We start from the raw sequence: 10,193 nt of genomic DNA on the forward strand, positions 1-10,193 counted from the left end.
CCAGGGCCACACACCGCCCGCCCACGTGCAGCGCCGCTCGCTGCCCATCGCCGCCGCCCGGGGCCCGCTGCTGGCCCGGCTCCGCCGCCTCGACAGCGCCGTCCTCATCGGTGAGTGCCGGGGGTAATTCCGGGATGTGGTGAACGAGTAATATTGCTATTCTTGAACCTTGGCTGGTTGAGGTAGCCGGGGACTTCAGTTTTACGGAGTTCGGTCAAAGCCTGATGGCAATACTCTCCTCTTCAGAAGTGTCACAGGGTTTGTCACTGGTTTTATTATGCTTTTTCTGTGCCCAGAACTAGTAAGCTTCTCGTCAGACTTTCAGGAGCTGACGACATACAGCTTCCCATCTGGAAGTCTAAAGACCGAGCATTTATTGGAATTAAATGAAAAATGTTTTGTATTTCACTTCAGTTAGTGAACCCTTAAAAAATAACCCACCAGCCATGGTAACTGATAGATGTGACTGTGTTTATTTCCTTTCCTCCCTCCAATCCTGATATTGCCATTCTTGCTGGCTAAATACACTCTACAATATGCCACTTAACGTTTTGCAGCTGTAGAGTGAGATAAAAAGCCCACCTTGTGCTTTTCCCAGCCTGCAGCTGCAGTGCCCACAGCTTGGCTGTGGATTCTCCTCTGCTTGGTGCCACCCTTCTGAATTTCTCATGCTGGTGTTGGAAGTACCCCTGTGGGGAATGGGGTGGTGTTTGTGTTGTTTACTGGTGCTGTGTGGGTGGAGAAGACATTCCCCTGGGCTTGAGGGACCATCTCTGTTTTCAGGGAGGTGCAGGGAAACACTTGGTGGCTTTTGATGCTCTGAGAGCCCCTTTAAGAGCCTCAAACCTGCACTCACTTCTTGCTGTTGTGACCAAAGCTTGGGTTTAATTTGCTTTCAGCTTTACTGAGAAACTTCACAGTGTGTGTAGAGTTGTGTATAACCCAAATCAGTGTCTGTCCTTGCTCTGCATGTTTTTCACTTGTGTTGGCTGTGTCACAGACACAGCCTGTCCAGACAGGCTGGAATATGTTTCTAAACCAGAGTGTGGCTGGAGAGCACTGGGGTGGAAGGAGCTTTGCAGGAGCAGCAAGAGGAGGGCGCTGGGTTCTGTCTCTGACCTGCCACTGCTCTGTGGTGTGACCTTTCTCTTCCTGCCTTCAGCCTCCTCATCCTGAAATAGAGTTAAAAGTAAACATGAAAACATGAGTCAGGACCTTTCATTTGATGATGCTGTAAAAGGGGAAAAAAAAAACCCCAACATATTCCCTTGTTGTTCCTTAGGAGAAACGGGCTCAGGGAAGACCACTCAGCTCCCTCAGTACCTGTATGAAGTGGGGATTGGCCACCCCGGCCTCATTGCTGTGACCCAGCCCCGCAGAGTGGCAGCTGTCACCCTGGCTGCCAGAGTGGCAGAGGAGAAGAGGACAGAGCTGGGGAAGCTGGTAAGTTGGTTTCTGGATTAACTTCAGAGAGTTGGTTTAGTGCTGCAGCGTGGATGGGGCCAAATCAGGGCTTAATGGGCAAGGTAAAGAACATCCACAGGGGTAATAGAGTTTTAATGTCATGATTGGTTTTGGGTGCCACAATATAAGAAAGATGTAAAGCTGTTGGAGCCTAAAGGAGGGTATGAAGATGGTGAAGGATCAGGAGGGGCTGTACAAGGAGCAGCTGAGGGCACTTGGCTTGTCCAGCTGAAGAAGAGGAGGCTGAGAGGAGACTCATCAGGGTCTGCAGCTCCGATCTCTGCTCTCTGTGACCAGTGACAAGACCTGAGGGAATGGCTGGAGCTGTGTCAGGGGAAGTTCAGGTTGGATCTCAGGAAAAGGTTCTTCCCCCAGAGGGTGGTTGGGCACTGACCAGGCTCCCCAGGGCAGTGGGCACAGCCCCAAGGCTACCAGAGCTCAGGGAGTGTTTGGACAACGCTCCCAGGGACAGGGTGGGATTGTTGGGGTGTCTGTGCAGGGCCAGGAGTTGGACTGGATGATCCTTGTGGGTCCTTTCCAACTCAGGACATTCTGTGATTCTGTAATTAAATTAATGGAGAAAAGTGACTCTACCTGCTTGAAGGGAGGCATGGTCTGTCTCTGTGATATTTGATTCTTGATTATTATCTGTGTTCTTCCAGTTGAAAAAATACTGCTTAATGAATAAAACAAAACCCATTGTGCTCTTTTCCATTGCTCCCTGTATGAAAAGTCACTGTCAAGGAGAGCAGATTGATGAATCTGTACAGGTCTGGGAATCTGAGAGAATCTGAGAGAAAAGTGGAATGGAAAGACTTCCCCTTCATAAAACCTTCAGAGAGCACAGAGTCTCTTCTAGCAAGGGAGGAAGGAAAGGAAATAGTTACTTTATCTAGAGATGAATAAATTAATAAAGTGACCATTCAGTAGGTTATTTTAGCATATTCTATGATTTGCTGAAACTTGGAGCATTTGTGATGAACTTCTAGTTGGGAAGAAGCCAGTTGGGAGCATCCTTTGGGTGGGTTATTGTATTGGCAAGATTAAGTGCTCACAGACAGCAAATACATTGCTCTGCTTCCCAGAGCCCCCAGGCAGTGACCAGAGGGCTTTGCAGTCCTTCCTGATGGCACAGTGGCAGTGAGAAGGGCAAATGTTTGTGCTGGTGCTTCCTGTAGCCCCTGTGTGATCTCTCCCACAGGTTGGCTACACCGTGCGCTTCGACGACTGCACTTCTGCCGAGACCAGGATCCGGTTCCTGACGGATGGGATGCTGCTCCGGGAGGCCATCGGGGACCCTCTGCTGCAGAAGTACAGCGTGGTCATCCTGGATGAGGCCCATGAAAGGACAATCCACACGGATGTGCTCTTTGGAGTGGTGAAAGCTGCCCAAAGGAAACGGAAGGAACGGGGCCTGAAGCCACTCAAAGTGTGTGCAGCTGGGGTGGCAGCGAGGGGCAGGGGGGGGCTTGGGCTCTGAGTGCCATGAGCATCTTCCAGAGTGTTTGAAACTTCAGCCTTGACCATTTCTCTGTTCCTAAAAAGTCCTTTTAAATCCAAATAGTTAAGGATGTCCGACTTATGATGTGTGGGCCTGATACGGCACCTGAACAAGGTCCCTGGTCGCCTCCATGTTGCCTTTTTTTGGTCAAAGCCCCTTGGCTGTGAGCTCTAGACTAGATGTGGTGTTGGAGAGGTTTTGGTGCTGCTGCTGAGAGCACTCCAGGAGCTCTGGTTGATGGGGCAGCTGTGGGATATGGTCGCTCCTGGGAAGGACATTGCACGTTTGTTTGGGCATGCCGTGGATTTGTGTGAAAGTGTGTTGGGTTTGCTGTAGGGCCTGGCAGGGCTCTCACACAGTCTCGTTCCACACACCATTGTACAGCCCAGCTCTGTGGCTTGTGGTAGACCCGTATGGGCCCCTCTCCTGATCCTCTTGATTGATGAGCACAAATGCAGACTGGGGCCCTTGGGTAATGCTGGAGTGTGGGATTTGAGTGGATTTGTCTGCTGGGCTCTTACAACCTTGGAAAGCATTCCTGCTTCCCTCCCCCGTGCACAGGATGGAAGATGTGTTGTGTTTTGGGTGCTCAGCTCTTTTTTAAATGTCAGAAAATAATTTTCACACATCTTCACTCATATCACACCAACATGTTATGCTTGTGTTAAAGAGCTGATGGCTTTAGCAAGGGGAGATCACTCTCTTCTGTCCCAAACTCTGTGAGCTTCTAGCTGTTCTGAGCGTGGCTCTCAGGATCCAGAAGGTGACTTTTGACTAGTCCCAACTTAGCAGTGTCCTGCTGGATGGAGACTGCAGTGCTAACCCATCCTGTGCTCACATTGCAGGTGATCATCATGTCAGCTACGATGGACGTTGACCTGTTCTCCCAGTACTTCAATGGAGCTCCTGTCATTTATTTGGAAGGCAGACAGCATCCCATTGAGATCTTTTACACCAAGGAGCGTCAGAGTGACTACATCCAGGCAGCACTGGTGTCCATCTTCCAGATCCACCAGGTATGGTGATCTCACCAGGTTTGTGTTTCTCTGGGACCAGGGATTGGCATTTTGTGCCAGGATGTTTGACTGCCAAACTGCCAGATGGTTTGTCATTTAATGAAATTGCATTTAAGGCTTTGAAGATGCTCCTGCTGTTGGGATTTTGGGACCTGTACATCAAAGCTGGAGCTGAAAGGAGACTGCTAAGCAAAGCTCTCTGATGTTGTTTCATACCTAATACCTGAAGATTGTTCTCACCTGAATGCTCTGTACCTGAGTGCTTGCTGGCTTTCCCTGCCTGTCCTGGACAGTTATTTAATGACACAGCAGTTCCTCCATACTTTTAAGACTTCACTCTCACAAAATGTGATTTACTCTTCACCTCTGGTGAATCCACTGGGAATTCAGGCTGTTTGGACAAAGCTGTCAGGCACATGGTAGGATTCTTGGGGTGTCCTGCACAGAGCCAGGAGTTGGATTGGGTGATCCTGATGTGTCCCTTCCAACTCATGATTCTGTGTTGCACACCTGGCACCACATGTGTGTCTTTCCTTTCTTCCTCACCTGCTTTACTGCCTTGCTGCCAGGACCACATCTCATTATCATCTCAGTTCTCCTTCCCTACCCAAACCCTCCTAACTTGCTTTTTCCTCTGGCTCCAGGAAGCACCTGCGTGTCAGGACATCCTGGTTTTCCTGACTGGTCAGGAAGAAATCGAAGCAATGACCAAAACCTGCCGAGACATTTCCAAGCATCTCCCCGAGGACTGCCCACGGATGACAGTGTTGCCTCTTTATGCTTCTCTGCCCCACCCTCAACAACTCCGTGCCTTTAAACCCACCCCTGAGGTGAGGGAATGTGCTGGGTGAACAGGAGAAGTTTGTTTGCTTGCCTGACTGGAAGAAACGTGTGGAATTTAAGGGGTTAGAGCAATCTGTACTGACAGTAATAGTCCCAGCTGTCCACTGACTTTAGGCTGAACGGGTCTGGTGTGATGTAAGACAACACAACTGTGATGGTATGAACAGATGCATCTGATCATGAAAAGAAGGAAAGATTAGAGGCAGTCCAAAGGGCAGAGAAATCGAAATTTGCCCCATTTCATAGGAATTTTATGTCCATATCACAAAAAGCTACAACAGTTAATGGGGGAAATACTAAGACAGCTGAAAACCTGGACATGTTTGTCAGGGCTGTAAGAAAAGGAAATTGAGCTGCCTCAAGCTCTTGTGCCTCTTCAGCAGATAAATAAGAATACAGATGTTGTGCCAGAAATGAAACCAAAATCGTTTGATATATTGATAACAGCTGTTCTGGTGGTGGGTTTTGTTGCAAGTGTAAGCACATGTTTTAGAAACCTATTTGAAAATAGAGATTATTTTAATTTATGAGAGCTGGCAGAGCAAGCACAGTGTGTGGTCACAATGTGCTGCAGGGGTAGGTAGGCTTGGCCTACACTGGCCAAAAGCAGCAGCATTTCTTTGTTGCAGCTACTCTGAGGTGGGTTTTTAACTTGTCCTTCCTTGCAGGGCTGTCGCAAAGTGATCCTCTCCACCAACATTGCAGAAACCTCCATCACCATTTCAGGGATAAAATACGTGGTGGACACAGGAATGGTCAAAGCCAAGAAGTACAGCCCTGGTGAGGAATTCTGAGGAACAGCACAGAGACTGGGTTTGGGTTTGGACAAGTTCCTGGAGGCCATGAGCTCCACTGAGAGTAGATTTCAAACACCCTCTGCGCTGTCTGAATTAATATTGCCAGTTTTAGGTGTGTGGTTTGATGGTGGGTTTGTGGTTGGTTTTTTTGTTTGTTTGTTTTGGGTTTTTTTGTTTGTTTTTTGGGGGTTTGTTTGTTTGGTGGTTGGGGTTTTTTATTACTATCAGCCATGTGGGGGTAAAAATCTGTCAAATACGAATCATCTCTTCGCAGACACAGCGCGGGATAATCTGCTGTGCTTCAGGAGCTCAACCAAGTGAACTCTGAGCAGTATTTGGATGGCAAAAGTTTTATTGTTAATGCTCCGTGTTTTTCCAAGCTGTGCATTGACTGAAGTGATGCTTTTCCATGCACAGACACTGGTCTGGAGGTGCTGGCAGTGCAGCAGGTGTCCAAGGCCCAGGCCTGGCAGCGCACGGGCAGAGCGGGGCGGCAGCAGAGCGGGATCTGCTACAGGCTCTACACAGAGGAGGACTTTGAGAAGTTTGATGAAATGACAACACCTGAGATACAGAGGTGAGGACAGAACTCGCCACATCTCTTTGCTGTACTTCCACAGCTGGAGCTGTGTGCAGAACTGAGCAGCAAAACTGGATCTAGGGGCTGTCTGGGTGACTTTTAAGAAAAATGAAGTGTGGAGACTAAACAGAAAATCTAGGAATTGTTTGCTCAGGGTGGACAGATGGGCACTGAGTCTCCAAACACACAGGGCAATAGTTCTCTTGACTGTCCTCCAAATCTTGGACTCACCTCTTCCTGGTTTAGGAAGTAAGGCTTCACCAGCAGCATAAGACTAGTCTCTTTGTCAAGTTGCAGCACACACCTGAGGACTCTTCCTCAGCTAATAGGCAAATAAAATTTAAAAAGAATTTAAAAAAAACTGAAGAGAACCATCCCAGTTGTTTTTTCTGCCTCTGCAGGTGTAACTTGGCCAGTGTGGTGCTTCATCTTCTGGCCCTGAAAATTCCCAACGTTCTCACCTTTGATTTCATGTCCAAACCATCCCCTGGTAAGTGGTTACAAAGGCAGCCTTGGGGGTAAAAAGAACAGGGAGCAGTCTTGAGTCATAAAGAACAAGAAGATGTGTCTTCACTGCCAAGGGAAACCAGGGTATATTGGAAACAGTGATTGTTCTCCTGATAGAGGAGGATAAACCACATTTTTTGACTCTTTAATTTTTCTAAATGGAAAGTGCTTGTCCCTCTGGCCAGGGGAAGAGGCAGTGGTGGTACCAGGTGATCCCTCCCATCCATCAGTGAGAGGCAGGAGACTCACAGCCCCAGTGTCCTTGTCTTGGCAGATGCCATTCAAGCAGCGATTGATCAGCTGGACCTGCTGGGAGCTGTGACACAAAAGGAAGGGCAGCTTGTCCTGACCCCCCTGGGAAAGAAAATGGCAGCCTTTCCTCTGGATCCAAAGTTCTCTAAGGTAAAAACTGCAGACAGATTAACTGATGTTTGTCTCATGTACTCATCTCGGTACTGTTGGCATTTCTCTTTCGAACTCCTTAAACAAGGTGTGGAATTTGGGTTCTCTGGAGCTGTCCTGTTGTATTTGCTGTACATTAATGCACATTATTTACAGCCCTCCTGTTGGTTTGCTTGTCATTTGTTGTTTAATTCAGGGAGGTTTCTTGAAAGAGAATTGTTTTTCTCTGGCACCTCTGAAGCTGAAAGGAGGCGAATTTCCTTGCAATTTCCAGGATTGTTTAGCAGGTCCATGAAGTGTCTGCTGCTGTAGCTGATTTCAGTCACCACGTTTGCACTGAATATGCACTGGCCAGTCTCAGGAAGGAGCATGGCAGTTGCTATTAAAGATTCTTGGTGGGCCTATAGAAGGATTTACAGTCGTCCCTGGGCCCAGATGTTTATGGAATTGTCCTGAGCAATGTTTGGTAAAGTTCCTGGCTTGCCAGGGAGGAGAAAAGTCTGCCCATCTGAAGTGAATTTGGTTGACCCAAAGTGAGTTTTGTGGTGTGACTTGCAGGCCATCCTCCTGTCCCCCAAGTTCCACTGTGCCGAGGAGATCCTGACCATCGTGTCGCTGCTCTCGGTGGACAGTGTCCTCCACAACCCCCCTGCCCAGAGGGATGAAGTGCAAGCTGTCAGGAAGAAATTCATCTCCAGTGAGGGGGATCATCTCACCCTGCTCAACATGTACAGGGCCTTCAAGAATGTCAACGGACACAAGGTGGGATGTTCTGAGGTTGCCGGTGCTGTCTGGGCTCGTGGGGGTGAGGAGCTTTGGGCACAGAACAGAGGGACACCTGCATCCTCCCTGGCTGGTGCAACAGGCATCCCCCAAAGCTGTGAGAAAAGAGGACTCATCCTTTACAAGTGGGGAATTGGAGGAAGCTGTTTAGTGCCAGAGGTTCCTACAGAAAGCTGTAGTTGGTTATCAGAGCTTTTTGAGGCCCGTTCTGTAATCAGAGACAGGTTCCTTCCCTCGTTCCAACTGGAAACAGGAGGAAGAGTGTTGAGACTTGATAAATACCTAGACATGCTCTGTGACAGAATTGACTGCAAAATACTGAGCATATCTACCAGCAGGTTGGGATTTATCCCGCCCTATCAGCTCAGTTTGATTTGTGGATCTGTGGACTCGTGTACCCCATTCCTTGCGGCATCTGTCACTGTGACCTGATTAGCACTGTGGGAGGGAATCTAAAAAGAGGGGAGTAATCAGGGGTAGAAATATGACAAATTGTATGGGGGATCCTGCTTTTGCTGGTATCCAAAGGCTGTCATGCTGCTGGGGTGAAGAAATGTCCCCTTCTAACTGCTGGTGTCTCCACTGCAGGGATGGTGCAAAGAGAACTTCATCAACGGCAGGAACATGAGGCTGATGGCAGAAGTCAGAGCTCAGCTCAGGGACATTTGTGTAAAGGTAACTTGCTGCCATGCTGTGTTTCTGTTTCACCTGTTTGTATTTTCCTGTTTGTCCCCAAACTGATGTCCCTGTGCACCGAGTCCTGGGAGTAAGAAAATGTGGGTTTGTTTTCAGTCTTCCAGGAATAGTCAGGTAAAACTTCTGACTGTGGAGTTGCATCCCAAAATCTGAAAGCTGCAGGGCTTAACGGGTCGAGGAGAGGTGAAGAAAGAGGGGGAGCTCTGGGAAGGCTTCTTAGGGAAAATGCAGGGTTGATCCTTGTGGGTCCCTTCCAGCTTGGCATATTCTGTATATATATTCTGTGGTTCTGTATATCTTGGCCAGACCACAGAGCTGGGATGCATTCAAGGGGAAGAAACTGGATTTTTTTTGAGGCCTGTGACCAGAAAAGGATAATTTGAGGAAGGAACATGCCCCAGAGACCCTCAAGAGACCCCTACTCTTAGTGCAAATGAATAAATAAGTAAAAGAATTCATGTTTTTGGTGGCGCTGTGTCTCTCCGAGCAGCTGTCGGTTCCTCTGGAGTCATCCCGCTCGGACACGGGGAACATCCGGCGCTGCCTGGCCCACAGCCTGTTCATGAACGCGGCGGAGCTGCAGCCGGACGGCACCTACAGCACGGTGGACTCGCACCAGGCCGTGGCCATCCACCCCTCCTCGGTGCTGTTCCAGTGCCGGCCCTCCTGCGTGGTGTTCAACGGGCTGCTCCGCACCAACCGCTGCTACATGCGGGACCTGTGCCTGGTGGATGCCGACTGGCTCTACGAGGCTGCTCCCGACTACTTCCGCAGGAAACTCCGGACAGCCAAGGACTGACCCCTGGCTCTGCAACCAGCAGGCTCAGGGCTTCTAGTTTTGCCTTAAAAGACTGATTCTTTTTTTTTTACTTTCTAATGAATGTACGTATGCGCGCGTTTTATTTAGGCGGGGTAATTTCAGTGTATTTATTTAGGACGGATTTCTATATTTTTTCCTGCAGGGTAAAGAAGTTGCTGCAAGAATCCGAATCCTGTGTGTTGTTTTTGTGAGATGCAAAAGGTGTGTGGATGAACAAACGATGGTGGGGCAGTCAGAGGGACCAACCCTGGTGGTTTCAGTTCTGAGGGAGCGTGTTCATCGTCAGCAGTGTGGGGTTAAAGAGGTGTGGATGTGGGTCAGTGAATCTGTGCTCTGAGTGCAGGATGGGCTCTGCCATTACATGTGCAGTGTTCAAACACCTGGGTGCAGCTGGAAGTTTAACATTCCAGTCCTTTGCTGTGGTGGGACAATCCTGATGGGATGTGGTGGTGGGACAATCCTGATGGGATGTGGTGGTGTCACAGTCCCGATGGGATGTGGCGGTGTCACAGTCCCGATGGGATGTGGTGGTGTCACAGTCCCGATGGGATGTGGTGGTGTCACAGTCCCGATGGGATTTGGTGGTGTCACAGTCCCGATGGGACGTGGTGGTGTCGCTGCTCTCCTGCTCCAGCCTTGCAGAGAGCAGCAGGAGGGCCTTTTGTGCTTCTCAACAGCCTTTGGACAAAGGGAATGCTTTATGCCAGGAGACATCGCCTTGGTCAACCTTCCCTCTAAAATATTCATTGCTAAAGGAGCAAAAAAAAAAAAAACAAACCCCAAA

At 49.0% G+C, this 10,193-nt stretch overlaps 2 protein-coding genes across 2 annotated transcripts in view; both read left to right on the plus strand.

Moving 5' to 3' along the window:
- Positions 1-63: 63 nt before the first annotated feature.
- DHX33 (DEAH-box helicase 33) lies at positions 64-9,579 on the plus strand. Its single transcript, XM_017828858.1, has 12 exons — positions 64-110; positions 1,283-1,443; positions 2,666-2,893; positions 3,811-3,981; positions 4,626-4,811; positions 5,493-5,604; positions 6,039-6,198; positions 6,603-6,691; positions 6,983-7,110; positions 7,669-7,872; positions 8,482-8,568; positions 9,080-9,579. Exons 3-12 carry the CDS (start codon positions 2,735-2,737, stop codon positions 9,386-9,388), a joined length of 1,605 nt encoding a protein of 534 aa, XP_017684347.1. The 5' UTR covers positions 64-110; positions 1,283-1,443; positions 2,666-2,734; the 3' UTR covers positions 9,389-9,579.
- Positions 9,580-9,629: 50 nt separating this feature from the next.
- Positions 9,630-10,193, plus strand: part of C1QBP (complement C1q binding protein) — a 6,078-nt gene continuing 5,514 nt past the window's right edge. Inside the window, exon 1 of the mRNA XM_017828838.1 lies at positions 9,630-9,690. Coding sequence (XP_017684327.1) covers positions 9,630-9,690 — 61 coding nt within the window. The remainder of the gene's footprint in view (positions 9,691-10,193) is intronic.

Source organism: Lepidothrix coronata, unplaced genomic scaffold, assembly GCF_001604755.1.
Source record: "Lepidothrix coronata isolate B3197 unplaced genomic scaffold, Lepidothrix_coronata-1.0 Scaffold154, whole genome shotgun sequence".
Lineage (NCBI taxonomy): Eukaryota > Metazoa > Chordata > Aves > Passeriformes > Pipridae > Lepidothrix > Lepidothrix coronata.

Bases quoted from the DNA above. Each gene is read 5' to 3' on its own strand.
- DHX33 (XM_017828858.1), top strand. From the start codon at position 2,735: ATGCTGCTCCGGGAGGCCATCGGGGACCCTCTGCTGCAGAAGTACAGC. The intron at 3,982-4,625 runs GTATGGTGATCT...CTCTGGCTCCAG, and splicing joins CCATCTTCCAGATCCACCAG to GAAGCACCTGCGTGTCAGGA. The intron at 8,569-9,079 runs GTAACTTGCTGC...CTCTCCGAGCAG, and splicing joins TCAGGGACATTTGTGTAAAG to CTGTCGGTTCCTCTGGAGTC.